This window comes from Prunus avium, chromosome 3 (genome assembly GCF_965620075.1).
Source record: "Prunus avium chromosome 3, drPruAviu1.hap1.1, whole genome shotgun sequence".
Classification (NCBI taxonomy): domain Eukaryota; kingdom Viridiplantae; phylum Streptophyta; class Magnoliopsida; order Rosales; family Rosaceae; genus Prunus; species Prunus avium.
The window spans coordinates 36,500,726-36,525,424 of record NC_142286.1 but is presented as its reverse complement, the minus strand read 5'-3'; the positions used below and the strand labels follow the sequence as shown (position 1 = coordinate 36,525,424).

At 38.0% G+C, this 24,699-nt stretch overlaps 3 protein-coding genes across 3 annotated transcripts; 1 reads left to right on the top strand and 2 right to left on the bottom strand.

Annotated features, from left to right (window-relative positions):
- Nucleotides 1–422: 422 nt before the first annotated feature.
- Nucleotides 423–5,049, bottom strand: WIT1 (WPP domain-interacting protein 1). Its single transcript, XM_021961102.2, has 5 exons — nucleotides 4,926–5,049; nucleotides 3,823–4,421; nucleotides 2,443–3,590; nucleotides 1,286–1,474; nucleotides 423–987 (listed from the first exon to the last, which is right to left on the bottom strand). Exons 2-5 carry the CDS (start codon nucleotides 4,385–4,387, stop codon nucleotides 796–798), a joined length of 2,094 nt encoding a protein of 697 aa, XP_021816794.1. The 5' UTR covers nucleotides 4,388–4,421; nucleotides 4,926–5,049; the 3' UTR covers nucleotides 423–795.
- A 2,498-nt stretch (nucleotides 5,050–7,547) lies between these two features.
- On the top strand, nucleotides 7,548–11,413 carry LOC110759057 (amino acid transporter AVT6A). Its single transcript, XM_088250739.1, has 5 exons — nucleotides 7,548–8,741; nucleotides 8,903–9,055; nucleotides 9,419–9,622; nucleotides 10,235–10,700; nucleotides 10,981–11,413. Exons 1-5 carry the CDS (start codon nucleotides 8,318–8,320, stop codon nucleotides 11,114–11,116), a joined length of 1,383 nt encoding a protein of 460 aa, XP_088106865.1. The 5' UTR covers nucleotides 7,548–8,317; the 3' UTR covers nucleotides 11,117–11,413.
- Nucleotides 11,414–11,705: 292 nt separating this feature from the next.
- LOC110759055 (ARM repeat superfamily protein) lies at nucleotides 11,706–24,432 on the bottom strand. Its single transcript, XM_021961075.2, has 17 exons — nucleotides 24,084–24,432; nucleotides 23,385–23,503; nucleotides 23,134–23,179; nucleotides 22,802–22,874; nucleotides 22,653–22,710; nucleotides 21,795–21,890; nucleotides 21,271–21,388; nucleotides 20,932–21,198; nucleotides 20,185–20,286; nucleotides 19,645–20,002; nucleotides 19,441–19,554; nucleotides 18,449–19,059; nucleotides 18,124–18,320; nucleotides 17,280–17,502; nucleotides 16,882–17,001; nucleotides 15,471–16,244; nucleotides 11,706–14,982 (listed from the first exon to the last, which is right to left on the bottom strand). Exons 1-17 carry the CDS (start codon nucleotides 24,177–24,179, stop codon nucleotides 11,914–11,916), a joined length of 6,441 nt encoding a protein of 2,146 aa, XP_021816767.1. The 5' UTR covers nucleotides 24,180–24,432; the 3' UTR covers nucleotides 11,706–11,913.
- Nucleotides 24,433–24,699: the final 267 nt, after the last annotated feature.

The following is a 24,699-nucleotide window of genomic DNA, read 5'->3' as shown; positions in this document are numbered from 1 at the left end:
GCCGAACCACTCACACCAACCAACCTTGGTTAACTTGGGTTTAATTTTTGAGTCCTTGATAACAAAGGAACTCTCTCATCAAGAGTTTTATTTGTTATGTTTTGACGAAGTCATATTCTAACGCTTGTGAGCTCCAAACTAATATCAAATATTTTGAACCTCTCTCAGACAAATGGTTCAAGTGCAACAAAGAATCAGTCGTAGGAATTTTGCTACAAAATGTGGCCTTGATACTGGATTGGAACCTCAGCATGAATTTTGTTGGGTTAGTAAATCATATAATCCAAAGACTTGATACTGGATTGGAACCTCAGCATGATTCCTGCAGGGTTAGTAAATCATATCATCCAAAGACTGGGTATGGAGCCTGGGCAATCACAAAAAGAACAAATTCACAAACATCCATCGATCTTTCCTGGACATAAATTTATAATTGTAAGCACTAACAAATCATAAATGATGATAAAAACTATCACTGAAGTTGTTTCTGAACTGGTTACAACAATCTCCAATCATTCCGTGTTTACATCCGTTTGAGTACTTGAGGAGAAAGCTAAGAAGGGAAACTCGCTATCAAATGATATCTTGCTATTTCTCAATGCTGAAGGGCATTCAGCATATCACTTTGATGCAATTTGTACCTTAGGCACAATAGATTGCCTATCCCTAAACAATTTCAGAGTATAACTTTGTTGTTCTTCGTTTTTTCGTTTTCCAGATCTTCGTTGCTCTACATTGGTTGTTACGAGAAAGCTACTGTGGAGACAAGCTCATGAGGAAACTCCTGCAGCAACATCAAAATGGGCAGTCTTGTTGGAGTAAAAAATAAGCTGCAACTGAAATCAGTAAAATAAGCATCGCCATGAGGAAATGCTTAAAGCTCAGAACTCCTGCATCTATTCTCCTTGCGGTCTCAAACTCTGATGTAGAATCAGTAGGTCCCACTTCAGTCTCACCAACAGAAACATTATTCTGAGTCTCATCCAGCTGAAAATATATAAACAAGGGCGCTACTTTAGAGTCAATAATGTCGTATTTAAAGTAGTGTTACAATTTTAAAAAAAACACTCAGTATAACACAGTACATGCAGAAAATGTGCAAAGAAATCTGAATGCTGAATATGAAATTATATTGAATGACAACAAAACGCATCCTTAAGCATGAGAAATATAAAACAGAAGAGAAGCAAAAATTTAAGAAAAGAACAATTATTTATAATATATATAAAAAGGATATCAAGTCAAACAGTATAAGAAGTCAAATAGGCTTGATGACGGCACAGACCTTACAATTACTATCCGACAACTCATCAGCTTCTTCCTTACTTTCTCTTGTGCCAGTGGCCAAACCATGCTTCGAGGGCATGAAGTCTTTACCAGTTCCTCTATCATCATTTCCCATTACCACAGATGGACTCTTGTTTGTTTGCAACTTCAGTACCAAAGTTTTATTCTCCACTGCTAATGAAGAAATCTGCACATTCAATCACCAGCAGCTAAGATGAAAATTTAGAGTTTGGAAAAACACATTTTACTAAAGCAAGGCCGGCTGATGTGCCATCACTTAGATTTCAATATGCTAAAACAAAATTTTCAATCTTTCTTTATTGGCAGGAAACAAGATGTCTAAGTGCTCAATGCAATGATAGAAAAGTTAAATTTTCATGTTTTCTTTAAAAAAAAAATAAACAAGACAAAGTAGAACTTTCAATGTTTAGTAAGACAACATGACCCTTCTAATGACTTAACGGTTCAACACACTAAAAATATGGTGAGGAATTCTATTACATATAAAGAGACAATTACCTTCAAACGTCGCAAGTTGCGAAAGAAAATTTGATGAAACATTAAATCCAAAGTGAAGAGAAATCATATCTGCTAACTGGGTTTCAAATTCTCTTTAAAGTCATAAAGACATAAAGACATAACTGCACACCTTCTAATTTCTAGCTTGGCAAGATTTAGACCTAATACCTGTCCTGCCAAACCTCCACCTCAACTCTTGTCATCTAAGCCAAGCTCCCAAGGCAACACAAACTTACATATGAACATGGACGTGGGCGTGGACATGCACACATACTCTGTGTATTACACAGTTATGTGTGTGGACATTTCTATGCATGGAGATCATAAGATTTGTTTAGTGATCCATATGCTCGATGAAGGCTTTCCAGTGTTGGATTGTCATACGATGATATTCTGACATATAAGCCTCCATATTTAAGTAATTTCCTAGTTTAGCATAGTACATTATCACTTATTGAGGATTATATAGCTGAGGTTTACATTTCTCATATACATGCTAAATGGTAAATGACCAAAAGGAAAAAGAAATCCGGCACTGAGCAATGTGACAGAGACAGCAAAAAAGACATTTCCACCTCACAATAAAAAATTCAACCAGAAATTGAAAAATTAATCAAATACATGATAAGTGAATACCTGCTTATGAAGGCGCTCTCTTTCAAAAGCAAGTTGCACCACTAAACTTGTAAGAACTTTGGACCGAATACCAATATCAGTTGCAGTAGCTATTTTTAATTCCTCGGCTTGATGCAAAGATGCCTCCACGCATGCCAATCTACCCTTCAGAAAGCTTAGTTCCTCAGTGAGCAGTGCATTAGATTCTGATAATCTTATACAGTTGTCCTCTGCACTGTCAGTCCGACTTTCAGCTTTTAAAACCCTCTGCTTTAGACCCTTAATCACACTTTCCATGTCATTGATTGTAGAATACAACATGTGTTGTTTCTCCAGGCTAGCTTCAGCAGATGCCACTGCATGCTGTAATTGGGTATCAGATTCCCTTAACTTCCTCTCAAGTGAATCCACTGTCTCTGAGGTAATGCCAGTGCTTTTAAGAAGTCCGATCTCTTCATTAAGTTCCATATTAGTCTCTGTTAATAATTTGCTTTTGGCTTCTGCATTCTCAGCCCTAGTTTCAGCTTTTGATACTTTCTCTTTCAGATCTGTGATAACAATTTCCAATTCACTAATGTCTGAGCATAGAACAGTATGCTGTTCCTCAAGTGAACTCACCTTCTCTCTCAAAGTAAAGGCCTCAGAATCAGCAAGAATTAACTTATCTTCAGCTTCCTTCAAGCTGTCTTTTAAGCCGGCTGTCTGATCTAAAAGGAAGCTATTTAGTTTTGCATTGCTGCTTTCAAGTTTCCGCAAAGAGCTTTCTCTGGATTCAACCTGACCATCAAGCTTCAATCTTAGTTCAGCTTCCCGCTGAACTGAACCGTTTAAGTTAAACTGGAGAATATGGAGTTTACCCAGTAATTCTTTTGAAATACCCATAAGGACCTCAGATGCATTATCTGCCTGTAACCACCTCTCCCAAGCATCTGCTGCCTCCTCCTCCATGCAATATGCTTCTTGCTCTGAAGAGAGCAGCCTCAGTTTCATATCTTCTTCGATTTGTTTTGATTCAGTCAGTTTCTTTTCAAGATCCATCTCTCTTGCTAAAGATTTCTCCAGCATCCTCAGTATATGTCTTTGCTGTTCAACAGTTTGCAAATTTATCTTTACATTCATGCTCGAGAACTTGTCATCCTCTAAATGGACCACTCCTTCGTTAGTATTCCCTGTCAATATGCATGGATTAGAATGCGAAAAACAAAAAAAACAAAAAAAAAAAGTTCTAAGCTATAATATTTCATGACTTATGCCTGCACAAAGGTGGTTATAAAACCTGTCTGCCCTACACCCTAAAAATTTACTGGCAACCCCATCATCCATAAGCACAATAAGAATGAGAAAAATATGATATTGACAAGAAAATCAACAACAAAATACTGAATCACGCTTGTAACTTACAATTTTCTTCTCCATCAAAACATGAAAACGTCCTCTGGAACTTCAAGGATTGCATCCTTATTTCTGAGATCTGATCTTGCAACTGCTTCAAAGATTGTTCAGAGTCACACAGCTTGTCTTCTACTACCGTGAAAGTTTCTCCCAAACATGTGTATAAAGATAGTAGTCCCTGGGCATTGGTGATCTCTGCTTGAAGTATAGCCATGAGTTTATCCAATTCACTCACCTCAGAGTCCAAAATTCCAGACAAGAGAATGAATTCCATAGCCTTCTCAACAGAATCTACTGATGTCTTCTCTTCCTTGGAAGCAAGGGCTTCAAAGTCACTCTCCTTGGTTGCCACATGCATCATAAGAACATTTAAGTTAACTAACTTCTCAGAAGCACATGCTAGATCCAATTCCACTCTGGTAAAAACCTCGCCAACACTTCTTAATTCTCCAACAATCACACCATCAGATGAGACACTTTCGAGATTGCCAACTTTACTCGAATCCACTTCTGGGTCATCAATATTAACATCATTGACAGATACACTTGCTTCAGGAACACCATCATAATCCATTTTAACGGTGCACTTGTTAAAATGGTTCTGAAACCTGAATATCAACATAACTTAAGTTTGTTACAAACAATACACACGAAAATGTAGAAAACTTCCCACAAATAAAAAGAGGAAAATTTTTATGAGCTCGAAGGACATCTTCCAAAATCCAAAATCAAGAACCCAAATACCCATTAACAAAAAATCTAAACCGCACAAAAGGTATGCTCAGTGATATTCAATACTGACTGCACATCATATGTTCAGTCGTGATTTTGATTGAAAATAAAAACAATTAAAGTTCCATGATTTACATTCTTTCTAAAACTCTTGATGATTGAAGAGCATCAGATTTTATAAGGCTCATCGTAAAGTATTCAAATATATCAAAAAGAGCCCAACCATATTCAGACGCACATATTCTAGCACACCCATCTCCTACATTCCACAATACAAACGAAATCTAGGAAATGGCAGATATAACAACACCATCTGCTTTCCAGTCTCAGCAAACCCATACAAACAAAAAACAGTAAGAAAGCGGAAAGCAAGCTCGTACCTTTAGAACAATTTTCTCGGCTTCTGTTAGAGCTCCCAAAGGCAGAAAGACAAATACAATATAAAAAACAAACCGTTTAAGGAAGAAAAAAAAAAGATGGTGATGGACTTTGCATTTTGCATGATACGTGTTGCGCGCTTGTTATTTTGGTCTCAATTTGGGTCGGTGGATATTGAAACTATGATATTGGGCCCTCCAAAGCCCAAAATTTCTACCTAACAAAACAACGTTGATCAGCCCAAAACTATTTTTTTATTGGTATATATATTTGACCTTTTTATCAGAAAAACTAATTGCTGTTTTATTTTTCTCTTTCTGATACAAGAATATTGGGTGAGTGGGGATTCGAACATCTGACTTCTGGTACAGAGATTATTGCTTTTAATCACTTGAGCTACTAGTCCGTTGCAATTGCATATTTTTTTATACACTATGGTGGTCAAGCTAACGTGTAGGGGTGGGCATGTTTCGGATTGCATCAGTTTCACTGCAAAATCACGGCCAAATCAATTACAATATAAAAGTTTAGTTTAGTTCGATTTTGACAAAAATCATTAAAGAAACCAAACTAAACCAAATCAATTTAAAACGGTTTGGTTCAATTTAGTGGCCATGCTGACGTGTATGTACATCGACATGCCCAAGATCAATATAAAATATTCACTAAAATTTAACAGAGAGTGAGAGTCTGACAGATTAAAAAATGTGAGTGAAAAATTCTGCACCACTCCTTTTATTTAATCTATTGATATTAATATCAACCAACCTTTCCGAGTCACACTTCTAATCTTTGAGTCACCGCGTCCCATGATGAAAATGGTGGGCCAACCAGTTGGTGGAATATCGGGCTCATGGGCCCACTTCCTAAAATCCAACCCATATAATGCTAAATTAGATTTAAATTGTTAATGGATTTTTTTTAATATTGACTTGAATCAAACGAATAGATTTGCAATCTAATTCTGTCCACAATTTCTTTTTTTTCTTTTTTTTTTGTTAATCTTGCTCACTAATCACAGATTAGCTGATGTGAGAAAGAAGAGAGGAGGAAGTGCCTAAAGATTCCTTTTACTTGCTGCATCAGCAAATTTTACACCTGTTGCAACCACCACCGCATAATTATATTATATTAGCTTTATTAACCTATTGGTCTTTTTATTTTATTTTTAAAGGTAGTGTTTGGTTGGTGGGTTACATTGTCATCATTGTCTAATTACTGTGGTTAAGTGGGTAAAATTTGAGTAAAAGTGGGTTATTTTGGGAGCCTAAAACATGGTTTCACCAACACTGACACTGGCAGGCCGCATACATGAGATTTCCAAAATTGAAATGACACTTCTTGTTGGGAACACTGCCTGACAATTTCTAGGTTCCCTGATCTTTGTAATTGATGATGTGTGGTTTTTAATTTTAGTGATGAAATGAACCATTGACTTGACTAAAAGAAAATAATGATCTCATGACTACTTCTTAATGACAATAATGATTCATATTAATCACTTGCATCACACGAAATTATTTGATATGACGATAGTTATGTGATCTTACAGATTTACTTAAATTACAATAAGTTTCGAGTTTAATTTTACACTTCTAAAATGCTTTATCAGTATAGCATAATGTGTTACCATAACATCGAATAATTTATCTCACATACTTGTGTAACTCCTTTTATATAAGCGCATAATTTTGATGTCATATTTTGTTGGAAGTGGCTTAAGGTTTCTATAGATTAGATTAGAATCATGCAAAGCTTAATCAATTTCATCTTTACACCTTGGATGACATAAACTCTAACATTTTATAATTTGTGGCTCACACTTGCTCCAATATTTACAAAGAAAACACTATTAGCATAATAGTAAATTTCTCCTACGCCTATATGTTAATATCCTAGGTTAGGTAGTAGAACCATTACACTAAAACCATAAAAACATACCAATAAGAAAACACAAATTCTTACTTTGGAAATCCCCAAAATGGTGTAACCAACCCTAATAATATGAGGTGAACCTTTTTGTTTTTTTTGTTTCAAATATCTGAACCTTCTAAGATATTTATTTTTTCCCACATGACATTTCCGGAAAATTAATTACTCCCAAATCATTTATTGGCTTCTATTTTTGTTCATCTTATCCATCTAATTTTCTCACTCATCAAATCATTTTCAGGCTTCTATTTTTGTTCATTTTCTTCAACTTTTCCATCTAATTTTCTCACTCATCAAAGTTTAACCCGTCATAATAAAATTATTGTTGTATTTTTAAATATATATTTTTTATAAAGAAAAATAGATTTGTTACTTGAAAGAGTATGCCTGGAAAAACTTATATGGGAAAAAAAATATTAGAAAGCCGATGAACAGAGCAATGGCAGTAAATTGTTAATTAATAGCCGATTTACGGTTTGCATATTATTATCCAATTGCGAAGCTTCCTCTTTTGACGTAGACATCTGCGGACGTCTTTCCTTCTACTCTTATAAAGTCCGTAACTTTCACACCAAAAGCGACAAATTTTACAGTTTGTGGAATTTTGTGGATTAGGGTTTTCATTGTCAATTTCATTTCACCAATCCACAATAATTCCACAGACACCAAAAGAAAAAGAAAAAAAACTTAACATTATTAAATTCCAGTCTTTGTCTCCACCTCCATTATTGTTATTCAATATCAAGCTTTATTTGCGTGTGTCTCTCTTTCCTTGAATTTTTTTTTGGCTATAAAAATCAAAACTTTAACTGAAGAATTCAGTCACGTTTCTTGCTTTGGGTCTGCTGAATCATTGACCTTGAATTCTGGGGTTTGATTGGTTTGGTCTTGGGTGCTTTTCTTTGAAGGGGGAGAACTGGGTTTTCTCAAGTTTGCTATCTGGGAAATTGGGTTTGGGTTTCCTCCCCTTGTTGATATTGAAAGCCCAGCTAATGATTGTAAAGATCCACCTTCAACTGTGATATATTGAAGAATTACTTGTGTTTTCAATTCACTTCAATTCTGATACTTTGTTTGTTTTTGCTAAAGGTAAATTTGGATACTTTTGCTCCTGGGATTTTATTTTCCTTTGGATTTTCAAAATATCTGCCCCAAAACGAATTGTGCATATTCATTTCACAGTCAATTTGGTAGCATTTGCAAAGGACCAACCTTTGTATTCTCGGCAAGAATTCAATATTTGTGAATTTTTGGCTGTTTGGGTCATTGTGTCTGAAATCCTCTTCATCTAGCTTGTGTTTGCTCTTCCCCTTATCCTCAATCTGAAAAAAAAAAGAGAGTATATAATTTGACCGTTGGACAAAATTTTTATTGAAGCAAATATTTGTAGGTGGTTGAGCTGCTTTATAGATTTTCCATTAGCTTTAAACCTTTGTTTTGAAGATTTTTAAGATATCACAAGATGACGATTGGAAATCTTGCACCAAAGAAGGAAAGGAAGTCACGAAAGAACAAAGGAGTTATTGATGAGAATGCCCCCTTGTTGCCCAAAGGGCAAGAGGATGTTGTGTTTGATGAGTTTAATGGAGCTTCCTTTACTGGAGCAGTGTTCAATTTATCAACCACAATTGTTGGTGCTGGGATCATGGCTTTGCCTGCAACCATGAAAGTGTTGGGCCTTGTCCTTGGAATTTCCATGATCATCTTTATGGCCTTCTTGACCGAAGCTTCAATTGAACTGATACTTAGGTTCAGCCGAGCTGGGAAGTCTGCTTCTTATGGAGGTCTTATGGGGGAGGCCTTTGGAAAATATGGGAAAATTTTGTTGCAGATATCTGTTCTGGTCAACAACCTTGGCGTGCTCATTGTCTACATTATTATTATTGGTATGTCTTTCACTCTATAATATTGTACTGTATTTACTCTGTTACAATTTTGTCATTTTGATATCTCTGGTTCAGATTTTTGTTGGCCTAGAAATCTGCCCATGCTTGTCATAGGGAAAGGTCTGAATTTGTGTAACAATCTTTGTATTACTTAAATGAAGGTGATGTGCTTTCTGGAACATCTTCAAGTGGTGTTCACCATGCTGGTGTACTTGAAGGATGGTTTGGAGAACACTGGTGGACTGGGCGTGCCATTATTCTTCTTGTCACAACGCTTGGCATATTTGCTCCATTGTCATGCTTTAAGCGAATCGGTTAGTCTTTATTTATTTTTTATGTTTGAAGGCATTGTTTGGTGAATTGCTATCACTTTCACTTACATAGAGTGATTTGGTTAAGGTAACATATGTTTAGCATATTTATATGAGAACCCTCTTGCTTTAAACATGTGCCCTTCCCCTATTCAGTTTTCACTCTATCACTTTCACTTGCATACAGTGATTTGGTCAAGAATCATTGTGTAGCTTTTGACTCAAGTTGTTGGTGGAGTGGTGATTTATTATTAAATTTTCTAGCTTTATTGAATTTGAGCCTATTATTTGTTAAGACCTTATTCTTTCTTTTTCCATTTGGAATATAATGTTTCGGTGATCTTAATAGGCCTATTATGGTTGCAGATTCATTGAGCTTCACGTCTGCCTTATCAGTTGCACTAGCAGTTGTATTTCTTGTTATTACTGTTGGAATTACGGTCGTTAAGTTGTTCAATGGAAGCATTGCGATGCCCAGATTGTTACCTGATGTTACCGACGTTTCATCATTCTTCAAACTCTTCACTGTAGTCCCTGTTCTTGTCACTGCATACATTTGTCACTACAATGGTATGGAAACTGTTTGTTTGTTCACTTACATAGAGTTCATTAGCCTAGAACTTGGTCCATGTTTCTGCAATATAAGAATGAGAAATTTTAGGTGGATTTGTATGTTTGCGCTTCAGTTCCTTTCTTCCCTTTTCCCCTGTTAAATGAATCACTATTTAGCAAAACATAAATTTGAAGCAAACTTTGAGCAGTAGCATGTCAGATTTCGATGTCAGAATTGAATTGAATGGGTTTACGCACCCTTTATCCACCCAATTCCTGTGTTCTTATTATTGACAATGTTTACTTAATTTTTTTAACTAAATCATGTTAAAATATGTTCTCTATTTTTTGTTTAAAATTAAAACCGTGGCATCTTTAGTCATACAAAATTTGGTATTTTGACACATCTTGATCCTTTTATCATCCTGGCCTTGTACTTTTCCATACCATCACCCAGTGATACTTAAAAGTGATTTAAAATTAACATTTTGGCATAATGTACACACTTGAAACTATAGAAATGGGACTGTTGGTTGAATGTGGGAGATCTCATGTTTGAAATGTTTTTCACCTTTTAATTGCAAACACTTATGTGTTGAGTAATAATCTTCCTGATCAATTCATCTGCAGTCCACAGTATCCACAACGAACTTGAAGACTCGACGCAGATAAGAGGGGTTGTGCAAACCTCACTTGCTTTATGCTCATCTGTTTACATAATGACAAGCCTTTTTGGGTTCCTCCTATTTGGGGACGGAACTCTTGACGATGTGCTTGCCAACTTTGACACCAACCTTGGCATACCTTACAGTTCCGTGCTCAATGATGCTGTTCGTGTCAGCTATGCTGCTCACCTTATGCTTGTGTTTCCCATTGTCTTCTTCCCATTGCGGCTCAACTTAGATGGCCTTCTCTTTCCCTCTGCAAGGCCGTTGGTTCTGGATAATATGAGATTTGCACTGGTCACCATTGGGCTCATAAGTGTTATCTTCTTGGGTGCAAACTTTATCCCCAGCATCTGGGATGCTTTCCAGTTCACTGGAGCAACTGCTGCAGTTTGCCTTGGGTTCATTTTTCCTGCTGCAATTACCCTCAAGTGAGTTTTTGACTTGATCACAAGAACTATCTATTAGTTCAGGTTTTTATTTACTTTGATAACCAATTGTTTTCTTTTTCCAATTTGGAGAATAGTAGATTGCAGAGAATAGCCTAGGACTTAAGGTCATCAGATCTCACAGATTTTATGCGTATGCTGCCTTTTTATCTCATAAACATGAAAGGATAGGGATATTATTTACTGGGTTCTTCCCATAGCTAGGTCAGTTTTGTGAATATACTTGGAATTACTATTCATCTATTTTTCCTTGGTATTTCAGGGATCGACACAACATAGCAACTAAGAAGGACAAGATCTTGAGTGTTTTTATGATTGTACTTGCTGTGTTCTCAAACGCGGTGGCCATATATAGTGATGCCTATGCCTTGTTCAAGAATTCATCACGGCGTGAATGATATCCGATGTGAGGACATGCTGGAAGGTGCTCATGTTTTTAGTGAAGATCAACTGGCTGGATCCAAACTGTATTAGAAAACCAGGGTTTTCTGAGAGCGTTCAATAAAAAATAAAGGAACACTCTGCACAATGTATGAAATGTTAGTTTGCTTAGTGCAAGAAGTGGGCAATGGAATTCATTGCCCTCCGCACGTGTGTTGTTGTATTACATTGTTCTTCACATTGAACTCTTTTTTTGTACCAGAATGAAGTGAGCTTTGAGAAATACAAATATGTATTATAAATTTGTCATGCAATTTTCTTTGCACAATTCGTTTCCCCCCTCTATTGTCTAATTTGGTTATTTGTTTGCTTGTTTGTTTATGATGAAAAATAGGAAGCTAGAAGGTGTTCACTTGCTTGTGGACACTTTATCACCAATGAATATGACTGACATTTGACACACTTGCTAAGACAATATTACACTGACAGATTGCAACTGATTCAGTCAGTTAAACTCTTAGAACTGGTTACATTGGGAATTTGACAACAGGTGGCCAACATTAAATTCAAGGGATTTGAAATCGAGAGCAGCAAACAATTATAAGATTGGCAAAAATATGGATTTAAGATTATTCTTCATAGAAAGACCCCTAAATGCTTTGACTGTACAAAGTATATTACACCACCAATTGCTTCACAAAGCACTACTATATACAAATCCAGTAAAACTTTCTTCTATGCGCATCATCATCCATCCACTAATATACATTAAATATCTTAGAAAGAAAAGATACAGCCTGCATGTGTGTATAGGTTATGGGTTCCCAATACTGGTCACGAAAGGCACCAGCCTTTTGTAATCCCTTCTCTTCCCTAGTGCACAGCTGTGAAGAACCCGCCCAAGGATAAGCCGTGTGTTTTGCAAAGCCACTTCTCTAGGTGAAGTTCCAGATTCAGTTGAGCTCCCGTGTGCAGGTGTTGAACCTGCTGCAAATGGGGATGCCATACCATACTGTAGCGGCCCACTGCGAGCCTTAAATGAGGTCTGAGGAGCTAGCATCTTCTCATCACCACCGCCTATCCCGTTCTCAAACGAACCAGGTTCATGAGGGTGAGAACCTGGCACTGAGCTACAGCTCTGCAGAAGAGCTTCTAACACACTCAGTGCCTCCCAGCACAAAGTGCTCTCTACCAACTGGGACACAATCGCATACATGTGTGGACTTTGGGCAGCATCCATGGGAGTGTGCTGGAGCAATGCCTTAAGCATGAGCAGTATCACACGCTGATACCCAACTGGCCCTTTCTCCAGTAGTCGTAATAAGTGCCCAAAAGCCAAAGCTGAGTGCTTTGGGAACCACTCATTGCATAAGAGTGGTGAGACACAAGCAAGGAGGTTGTTGATACTCTTGATATCACCACGAGAGTAAATCATAAATACAGTAGCCAATTCATCTAATGACTTTGCTCTACACCAAATTGAGATGTTGGCCGCAACAGAGCAAGCTTTCTGGAACTGCTGTTGGAGTGGAGAAGCAGGCCCCATCACCGGATCCTTGCTAAGCTGCAAGCAGAGCCAGGGAAGTAAGCCTGTGATGTGCATCAAGAGTCTTGTCTCTGCATCTCCAAATATAGAGTCACATGAGTGCACTGTGATCCGCGAGAGAACTTCAATAGAAACACCATGACTAACGGTTGACATGAGTCCTTTAAGAACAAGAGGCTGCACCCCTTCAAATGTTGGCAGATTTCCTCCAGATGGAGGCTGTTCATAGCCACTCCTGGTTTCCATTCGTTGGAAGTCCCCAATGTCATTATTAGCATCAAACTCATCCCGAGGCATGCTTGAAAGAAGCACATTTTCTGTTGTTCTGTCCCGGAATGATAACCGGTCAATCACACGTGAGAAGAGTTCAAGTACTTGACAGTAGACATGAACAAAATCTGTGTGCATCATAGCTACACACCCCCAAAAGAGTTGTGGGTACAGTATCACTTTTTCTGGTTCCATGTTCTCCACCATCACTTGCAATGTCAGCAAAATTTCCATAATGAATCCTAAAACTGGAGGTACTGGATTTCCTAGGCATCTATGAAGGCACCGGAGAAGCAGCACACATGTATCGCTTGTGACACTAGGCCGCAATGCACGGTAAATCTGATGTGAGCGGCAGGCTAGGTGTCTCGATGTGCACTCCATTGCCCATTTGAGTGCCTCTGCTCCCCAAGTCTCACGAAGATCTCCTTGGAAGAAGATAGCATCCACCATGCTCTGAACTAGTGCAGACAACAATGCTGCACTTGGAAGCTCAGATCTCACAACCGTGGGGTCCTCATTTTCCCACATCATACTTCCTCGCTTTGACTGGACATACTTGATCAGGCTGACAACCTGCTGCTTGTTCTCTCCATCACTATTTTCAACCTCATACAGTTCCAAGTGCCGTCCTGCAAGAGAGTATAGTAGATTAACGAGCAGATGCTGGCAGTGTTCCAGCACAATGTCTTCCGAACTATCCATCGAAACAAATGTAACATGAAATAGAAGAGGCAAGTGCTCGCGAAAATCTTCATCATTTTCGTATGCAATTTCTGCAAGTAGAATCAATGCTATATCTGCATGAGTCAGCGAATGTTGCTGATGACCCTGCAAGGCTGATTGAAGTTCTTTAGCACTAATCCCATGCATGGAAACCCCAGAGTGTAACCCATCTTCACCCGAGTTTGGAGTATCAATAAGGTAGTCTCCACTGTCCCGGGAAACATGGCGACTCCGCAAGCTTCCTGTTGAACTTCTGACCCCCATTAAAGGCCCCGACATATTTACCAGTGCTGGAAGGAGCTGACCTGATCGGCCTGTGTTTCCAGGAACAATGTTCAACTCAGGAGGCATTGGGCCTATTGGGCCTGAGACACTTCGGCCTGTCACACCTGCTGTTCGCCAGCTGAGGCTCCCACTTGCATTTCTTAATGGACCATCAAAGGAACCCCGGACAAGTAATGGTGACATGTGTGGCTGGATGTCCACAAGTGATGCAATTTGGGGCACTGCAGGCCCTTGAGAGAATTCTAGCACAAAATTTCCATTAGCATCAACCTTATTTGCAGTTGGCACAATTGGATCCATGCTATCCTCCAGCATCCGCTGAGCTAACTGGTAAACCAGGTGGTCAATTGTGCGCTGAGGACATACCCGTGCTAAGTATAAACTTACTCGCTTTGCAACAGAGAAATATGTAGCAAATGCACCACTTATTTCTGCAGATGCATTTGAATCACAGTCCTCTATCCCTTTCGTGATCAAGAAATCTAAAACAGGACTAATGTTCCTGGGTTTGCTAGCAATTGTGCTCCAAAGTTTCTCAATTTCATCAGGGAAGTGGTCACCATGCCGCCACGTCACATAGTAAAGGCTTTTTAGTAATCTTTCACTCCAACCTGAGTCCTTAAGTTTCCAGAAATTTAGGTTCTCAATCCAAGGAGCCATGCATGTTAAGACCTGATGCTGTGCAATGATATCAACCGCATCAAGTTGCCTCTGCATAATCTCCTCACACAGGAGCTGACTCAACTCAGGATGGTCTTTGGCAAGCTTGCACGAGAGCTTGTATTGGAATTGTTGGTAAGAATCAGGAAGGTTACCCACAACAGCAGCCCGATAATTCCCTGAGCTCTCAATGCCATCCTCAGCCCACTCGCGAACAGAAAGTGTCTCAAGCATCTGAAGAGCATCATCACGGATTTGTCTTGATGGATCTACCACCTTGTAGAGAATCAGGCTCAAAAGTCTCTGGATTTCACATTTTGGTATCTCTTGGCGCATGTAGACCTCAGCTAGCACACTGAAGTAACCATCAGCTATAGCAGCATCCGAGTAATAGCACTGCAACAAAGTATCAATTTTTTATGTATTTATAAGAATGAAATCCTTATGAGCTATCAATTTAAAAAGCAGTGAACATGCAAGTGAAGACCAGAGAGCGTGTATGTGAACTTTTTCAGCAAAAAAGAAGAAAGCTGAAATTTGACATTTTATTGAAACCAACTGACTTGCAAAGCATTCAGTGGATTCTCAGTTCTTGAATCACCAGTTTACTTTTTAGGAAGTCAGAATTACCTTGTTGATTGTCAAGGTATCATCTGAAAATACGATATATTTACTAATGAATTAACAATTCATCAATTATCTTGTGTAGTACAAAAAAAGTGAATCAAATTATAAAATTCTTAAGTGGGAAGGATAAAAGGAGCTATAGGCCAACAGACTCTGTCTAGCACAGGCTAATCAGCCTTCAGCGGTGCACTCCATAACTGGATTTTCTTACTTGGAAAGAAAACGATAATTGAATAGAGCAAAGGAAACATGAGTACCTGATCAATACAAGCAGGAAACAGGTCCAAATTTGTTTGTAATAGATTCTTCAAAGCCAGTTTTGCTAAAGAAACACGATGATGACCACCCCTATGCCTATCACGACCAGCAGTCCCACGACCACCTTCTCCTGTGTACTTTGAATAAGAGGGAGTTCTTGGGTCCGCTGGAGAGTACCCAAATGGAGCCCTAGGCGCTGGCTCAATGAACAAACTGTTGATCCAAGATATAACCCGACCACTCATCTTCCTCGCATTATCATCAAAGCAAGGCCCGTATAAGAGTGAAGCCATAGCATTCATGGAGGCCCACTGGATTGCCTCAACCTGTTCGCTAAGTTCTTTATCAAATGATATTTTGTCCACAGAATCTTTTGACCGTGCATTCTGAGAAGACTTATAACGTTCTACTTCACGTCGGTAATCACTAACACCTTCTTGACCCCATGTACTGCCTGTGTCATCACACCAGGAGAGAAGCAGATCAAACAGTCGCTTTCTAGTTCTAATATCAAATTTCTCCGATTTTGACTCAACAAATTCCGGGGCTAGTGATCTTAGAACAGAAGCAAGTGCAAAGCGGAGAGGCTGCATATCTTGGAAGTTTTCAGCAGGTGCTGTTAAGATCTGTCTGGTTGTCTCATCAATGAACTTCAGATAGTGGAGACGGAAAACTGGTTTACGGGCCAGCATGCCAGGCCATACATTTTCAGCAACAGTACGAAATATATTTGCAATATGGATACGAAGCTCCTCACGGCGAGATTTTTGACTCTGTATTCATGTGATTTGAATATTATGTTTAGTCATATTCATTGAGAACCAATATCTAACTAATGAAGCACCTTAAGTAACTGATGAAGCAAAAAAAGGGATATTCATATAGTTAGTTAAGTTTTCAAAGAATCAGGTTAACAAAAGTTTCTGCCGACATAAAAACTACTTGACTGAAAGCTGTACATACGAGAAATCAATTGGAAAGGGATACAATGTTCTACTGTTGTTATTGTAATTACTATTACTTTTTCCTTTGTCATTAATTGCTGACCAAAGTATAACGACTTTGTAAGGAGAAAATGCAATACTACATATTTTGATTTGACCGGTCAAACGGACATTACATAAATTTTTATGAATGGATATAACTATGTGTTCCAACAATGCATGTCTAATTTACCAAAACAGGAACAGACCATGCGTATGATTGGCACGCTAGAGTTCAAAATCAAGTAACAAATTATATGCTTTGAGGTTGGCAACATGAATTTTCCTCCCTTAAGTTAAAGCACTGCAAATCGACGCACTCTCTAGTACTAAACATATTCAGAACATAGATAATGCCATAATGCTCGGTGTCTTCAAATGTCAGCCATCAAATAAAAGAAATTTGAGGAGTTTAACCATACAGCACCTTCCACTTTGGTTTTCCCTCTGTCTCTGAAGAAACCTCATCAATGAAAGATGCAAGCTCTGTAAACATGATTTCACATGCTTCCAGATGCGAGTGGCCAAGAGTCATTGTGGCTGCATGCTAAATTTAGAGACGAAATTTAGTCTAACCAGTTGAAAAGAATCAAGATGCACGGAATAGTTATTAAAGAAAAAGATTCTAAGTTTCTAATTAGAGCAAACCCTTACAGATGCAACAGACCTCAAACTAGTAGTGACATAATAGCATCCTAGGTATTGGATTTAGAACTGACCCCGCATTCTGACACCCCATGACAAATTTATCGTATTCACAGAAACAAGAAAAAGAAAATAAAGAAACGTTACACTGAAATTAAACAAACCTCTGACAGTACTTACTATATGTGCCTCAGATCCAGATTTTAGAGATGGAAAAATTAGATGGTAAAGATCTTTGGTTGCAACTATACTACCAGCTTCTCTATTATTTGGCGGACATGAACACACGAACATCGCATACATAAGCCACTGATCCAGTTTGTTGTCTGCATCTTGTGATTGATGAGCCTTCCCACCCAACTCAACAGGTGTGATATGAGCCAGACGTTGCATAACCTCTGCCCTGCAAATAAAGATGGTGTTGCGATAAGATCATGGGATTCCAATCTTGAAATTTGGGTTGAACTGGAAATATTTATCCTTATAAAGCATGTAAAAGATAAGAGCAATATAGCCATACAAGCAAAATCATGTTCCCAGCACAAATACAACCAAATCATGCTTTACTACATAATATATTGTTCAACAAGAAATCAGCTTACATGCTACTAGTTTGCTTCTCGTTATCACCAGATGATAGTAACCTAACAAAAACATTTAACGTGTATGTGCAACCAAAGAAGTTTATTTTTGCTCAAACTCTACATACAGGCAGTAATTCCCTTTTTAGTTGAGCCACTCTTGTGTTTTTTGTGTTTTTTAAGTACAGAATTACTTTCAGTCTTAGTAGATCAGACACTCTTTATTATAGGTTTTGTTGTTTGTTCGAGGATTTTTCCTCTTGATTATCAATACAATGTTTCTATTAAAAAAAAAAAAAAAGTTGAGCCACTCTTAAATACCACAAGTTCAAACTCAGTACTGAGAGAAGAGCACATCAATGCTAGAAAGGAACATACATCTTTTTTGGAAATCAAAAGAAACTTGTGTAAACATAACTACACGTAAACAAAAATATACTTACTTTGCTTCATGGACAGATCTTGGGCAAAGTTCAGCAGCGTATTTGACAAGCTCACTAAGACAACGAGCCCACCTGTTCTTATCAGGGCTCTCAAATATTATAGATTGAAGTGTCACGTCAGGAGGGATTGCATCAGATTCTCGTCTCAAATCAAATGGACGCCCAGAATCCCAATAGCAGCTCTGGACGATGTCATCCTGAAACATTAGAAAAAGATTCATGAATGAAACAAAATAATATGCACATTTGCAACATTGAAACTCAAATGAAAAGCAGGATAGGGGGAATGGAATACGGAACAGTTAAAGATAGGAAGATAACACACCCCATGTTCTTCCAAGACATCGATTATAAATATTGGTTCAGGTTCATATTTCAGACTATGATCAGGTTGCCGTATATCATTCCTTAAAGCACGTACACACCGCAATAACTCTAGTGCAGTATGTCTAATCTGGCTATCAACAGAACTAAGGAAGATAAGACCGACTGCATCTATCTCTGACGCACGAAACTCAATCAAGTCTCCTGCTATATGGAAAGAAGGTTTCTTAAATCCTTCATTTCGCTCCACACGTTTTACATCTTGAGCATCACATTCCAGCCTATCATCAATTAGACAAGCTCTCCAAAAACGCATGAGTTCCAACAGACGGCCTAATGATGTTTGAATGAGAAGAGGGAACTCATCAGGAAGTCGTAGGATGAAGTTGGCCATCCCTCTCATCACTGCAAAGCGACGGTGGGGAAGGTATCTCACAATCCGGTTCAGTACCTGCACTGCTTCCTCACGAACACCAGGATCAATGCTTATCCCATGTTGAGGTATTATTTCAGTGATTTTATCACTTCGTCCAACTTCTTCTATTAGATATGGTATGCATTTCAGCACAGACCGGAAGAGATATCCTTGAGACTTTTCCTTGGTTACAGAATCTGGAAAGCATAAGATTTATTGAGTGTTGTCATTGCAGCAACATAAGCATAAAGTTAAGTTACACACAGACACTGTAAAACTTCAATATTCCATAGCTGCAATAAATACTGGTTGTCTTAGTAAAGGAGATAAAAGTTCAATGGTGTAGGCTGCAGTGTAGGGAGAGAGTTAATTAGGAGATCAAGACAGATTTGTTGACCAATCACTACATATGCAACCTTTTGCATCTTCAAAAGGTACATTCCCATCACAGTGTAGATTATAAATAGCAAACTAAAACTGAAAATGTTGATAATTAATTAGCATATAAATGGAAAATGAAAAGAAAACCTACTAAACTATATAGAAGAATACTTGACATATATTAGTAAAGAAAGTACCTATGGTGGTCCTCGAAGATGTTAGAAGAGCCTGACTATAGGTTCTATGACAAGACCTCAAAATTGACTCAATTGCAGCCTTCACTTTTGGAATATAGTGGCCAATATCATGACCTGTTGATGCAAGAAGACTCAAATGAAGATCAGTTGAAAACTTCAGCTTCAATACAATTATAATAATATATTTCTGGCATATGACTGAACCTGTAAATATGTCCAAGCCGACATGCTGACTTGAAGGTGACATGACAATGGCAAGCAAAGAACGGAGACCAATAACCTTTGCCTCACTAGGACTATCTTGCTTCAGCAATTCCAGTATCATATGGTTCATGGCAAAATCAAGGTTATGTTCCGCTATAGTCACACAGAACTCCACAAGTTTATCATGTTGGACGTCCTGAGTAAGCATCCCTTTCTTTAGAACTGTCAAGAGTTGTGAGGTTACACTGTCTAAGTAGTCCCATGTACGATTAGGTGGCTGTTTTTCAGTGTGGACGCTCAAGTAAAACCTCAAAACTCGGTGAAGACAGTCCAAGGCCATGAAACGATGGGTCTTATCCTAAATGAATAAACCACATAATGTCATACAACTTACATCTGAAATGGAAGACATAGGCTCCCCGCCCCAAAAAAAAAAAAAAAAAACATGATTAAACAACATGACTGGACCTGGTACACAACAACAAATTAACCAAATGCCTGCTTTATTGTGCCCTACACAAATTTGTTTCTTGGACTTACTCTAAGAAGCTTGTAGAGTTGATCCATGTGAGAGCTCAAGTAGTTGACAAAAGTTGTACCATCGCCAAGACAGAGAAGAAGAGTTACCAAAGGGTAACCAACCTGACACAGACATTGTCTACATGAAATTAAAATGAAAAATACAAATATGCAAGGGAGGGATGTAATAAACAGCACTAGCTTGATAGAGAACTCATATTTAACAATAATGACAAAGGGGGAAAAAGAATAACAGTTGACCTGACAATGTAAAAGGAAATAAAAACACCAAACACCAACCATACCATCCAAAAGCAAACATTTAAAATCCAAATTCAAGAGAAACATTACAACCACACAACATGAAAAGAACCCTTTTCGGAGAAATACTTGTAATTCTAACATATAATCAGAGCGAAAATCCAAATACCAAAAGATGCCTCTGTAACTGTGACACATGAATTTATCACGCACCAACTGCCCGGTTAGTGGCAAGAGCAATTTGAAAATGAGAAAATTCACACGATAAACAAGACAATTCCAGGACCACCATGAGGATTTGTACAGGTAAACAAACTATTTATCTCTGTAAAAGGTATCAAATTCTTTTTCCCCCTCTTTTGAATTGTATACCATAATTAAATTGGAGGCAACAGAAAAGTACAAAGGGGGAACTTTCTGAATGTTATGTCAAAGTATTATGAATATTATTTTGCACAATTTAGATATCGGAAAAACCAAGACATAAAAGAGTTGGGGTCAACTCACAGAAATATGTTTGCTCTGTTTTTCCATCCAATGCATGAGTTGTCCTTTTATCCGCCCAACAGCTTCATACCAGAGTGTAAGTGCAGGCTCTACACCTGCAGGTGGCCACTGGCTTTTTCCACCATCTGCCAAAGGTGCTAGGATATTTGAAAGCATATTGCATAGTGCATGATGAAGCTCACTTTTGCGTTTATGTGGTGCACGATTGAGGGGGTTTGCTTTTGCCACAAAGGAAGCAGATGCATTCAGTCCACCCTCAGTTTTTACCTGACAATTACTTAATAGTTATAGAGTTGTCCAAATGTCAATTTTCCTATATGAATGTTATTTTCCACATACCCCAAGTTTCAAGTAGCGCATTCCATTAATGATACTAAGGGTTTCACTTCTGGCAACACTAGTGTCGATTCGACGAATACTGAGCTCCATGAAAAAGCGCTCAGTGACAGAACTAAACCTGCACACCGTATATAATACATTAACTAAACTTGGACAGTTAATCATATTCGACAGGTAAATGTAATAATGATGCCAGATTCTTTAAAATGACATGCATCAATGAGTTAACTTACACCCAACTTCACCAATGATAGATGACAAAGATGAAAACCAACTATCAAAACCTAGTGTTATTATCAACTACAAAGCCTAAATCACACATATCACAAATTATTAAAAGATATAAAATCAACAAATAATAGATTTCAAATCCACTTTGATAATGACCAAATAGTTTTTAATGTTTTGCAATTCTTTTCTTCTTCTTGCAGGAGAGAAGGGGGGGTTTGAGGGCGCAAGGGAGTTTGAGGATAATGATAGCAATTTCCATCAATTCCAAATATGATAACTTGATATTCAGTCACCTGATGCGAGATAAGGCCCCTAAGAGCTGAGCGACTAAGTCCAGAAGGAGTCCTCGCAGATCAACCAATGAGGGATATTCAACCTGGCTAACAACCCTGCAATGAGAGTATAGTGAGTTGCAATCAAGATGAATTATATGAGCAAATGAAAAAAGAAAGCTTTTAATGTGTTTTATCAAGTTTTGAGATATGTGTTCTAGTCCTTGCATCTCTGGCTCTTCTACATTGCATACAACCGCAGGGAATAGGGCTGTTGATGGGGAAGTTCAGCTTTCAGACTTAGATCACTAGTAAATAGCTCTAGCAGTGTTCTACAATCCTATCGTCCCTAAGGCATTATTCTTGATTCAATGTTATGCTAAAACTCTTCCAACTAATACACAGAACAACCAGTATTACCCAGTTAATCATTCCTCTTTGTTTTCTTTTACACCCAGGCATGAAAGTATAAATTCTTAGATCCAAACAACATCCTGGTACTTAAATTTTATTATCAATATGTGTAACAAAGTATCAGAACAAACACAGAAGTGAATAGCGAGACAAAATGCAAACTTCAGCAAGACCCACGTCTTTTTTTCTTTCCTGATTAAAAGAGAAAAGGTAAACAAAAAATACTCCATGCATATAGCAGATTCATGGAAAAGTATGACAGATACAAGGAAGATAAATGAGAAAGCATCAATGCGATGAAGGATATAGGACAGTAGTTGCTCAAGATTAACATCAAAGAGGTAGAACTTAGTTGACTCCATATGGAAAAACTAGCAATGTTGGTGTACGAAGCTCTGAGTTTAACCAATCAGACAATCACACAACATATATCCAAGAAGTTCCTACAACCAACTATAGCTTTACCTGTCAGCATTAATCAGCCAGTCAAACACAAAATTTTCAAGCCCAGACCAAAGTTTCTCTGCAGTAAGAACAAAGCTTGTTTTATTTCGCTGAATAGCACAACTTCACAAGCCTCAAGGTAAAATCAAATACTGATGCAATGAACTAACCTGTAAGTCCTTCTTGTGGACAGCACTCAACAAAGCGAATACATGCTGAACAAAAAATGCACTCCACCGCAAGCTGAGCATCAGCAGACATAGTATGGAAGTTATAATTAATGAAGCAGACTCCCCAATCACAGATACAACTATATAATATAAGTATTAATTGACATACATTGAAAAAATGAAAATCTCATAAAATTTGATATTCTTAGTTGCTGTACTATGCAATAAAGAGCTATGAACTGCATTGATGTTATAGGTCGAACTTTTTTGACTTCCACCATATACAATAAAGAACAAACGCATCCGGTCAAAGAAACAAGCTTTTGACAAACCTTTCTTTGGAATGTAGATGCATCATTTGCACCTTTCGGGGATTCACTGCAACAAAAAGATTCCCATGTTACAAAATCATATGGTAAGACAGAAAACAAATAATAACTCAGATCAACACAATGAGTTGACATATTATAGCTATACCAAAGTCATTATAAAAAAGAGGTTACAATAAACCTGGAAGGCATCAGGTCTAAAATAACTAGGAGGAACGCAGAAAAACATATCTGTGGAAAAGGGAGAAACCCACCTTTCTCTCCATCTTAGAAGAGCTTCTAAAAGAGGTATGGGCGTATGCCGAGCTACCATAGCCAAGGAATCCAGTACTTGCTCATAAGCAGGGTCAGAAGGTCGGAGATATTGCCCATCCTGCAAGTTTCCCACATAACAAAATGAAGACAAACATCACATGTTAGATTAATTCCAAACCCACCATAGCAATACATTCACTAACGGCAAAAGGCATTGACTCATTGGATGAAATATATCGACTATGCACAGTAACAATGACAATGTTGGTACCAGTTCTACACAAATAAGGGGACCTCAAAAGGAATTAGGAGTCTAGGACGACCACTTACAACTATTTTCAACTTTTTCATTATGGCTATTACTCTTTCCTCGACTAATGTTATGAAATCATATCTTGCTGCGGTCATACGAAGATTACAAAGAATCAATGACCACTCTAAGTAACTCTACCAAGTTCCTTGTGCCAACTAAGAACTATAACAAGGCATGCTGGAAACAATGGAACTAAAGATGAAGAAGTATCAAAACAAGTAGAACAAAGATCTTTATCAACGATGAAATTAGATTGTTCATTTCTCCACTAAGGAAAGCCAGAGGTAGAGCTACATAGATACACAGACAGAGAACTGAAAATCCAAATACAACCAAATAGGTGAAAATTGCAGGAATTCAAATGGATTTGAATCACACAACGGACCTGAGCTTGAGCAGTCTCAATACGACGCCGTGCGAGTGGAAGGAACCGCTGGAGCAGGGCGTCCACGATAAGCTTCGCGGCGCTTCCTGCCTTCATTGTTTGTCTCTACGCTACCAGCTAGCTTCGACCCCTTTTGCTCGCATTCGCTTCGCGCCCAATTCAAACCCTAAAGTAGAAGAATTTGTGAAATTCGTAGTGAAATTGTGGATTTTGGTAGCAAAATTTTGGAGCTTAAGGATTCAGGAATGAGATCGTTGTTGAATGTAGCTAAGCTACAACAAGAACAAGCATAATTTTTATTTTTTGGCCTTTTCCAATAACAGACTGTTTTTCCTTGTTTCATTTGCAGACTTTCCTTTTTGAGTTTTTCTAGTCGAAACTTTCCTTTTTGAGTTCATGGGCTAATACTTGGGCTTTAATACCAACAACTTATTATTGGGTCGAATCTTTCTAAAAGTTTATGGTGTAGGGTGATTCTCTGGACACCCTTGAATTGTCTCTGGATACCCAGCTTCAAAGACAATTTCATGAACAAAAAAAATGTTGGGGAGGGGATATTTGAACACATGTACACATAACCTTTGGGGAAGATAACTGCTCTTAATGAATTGAGTTA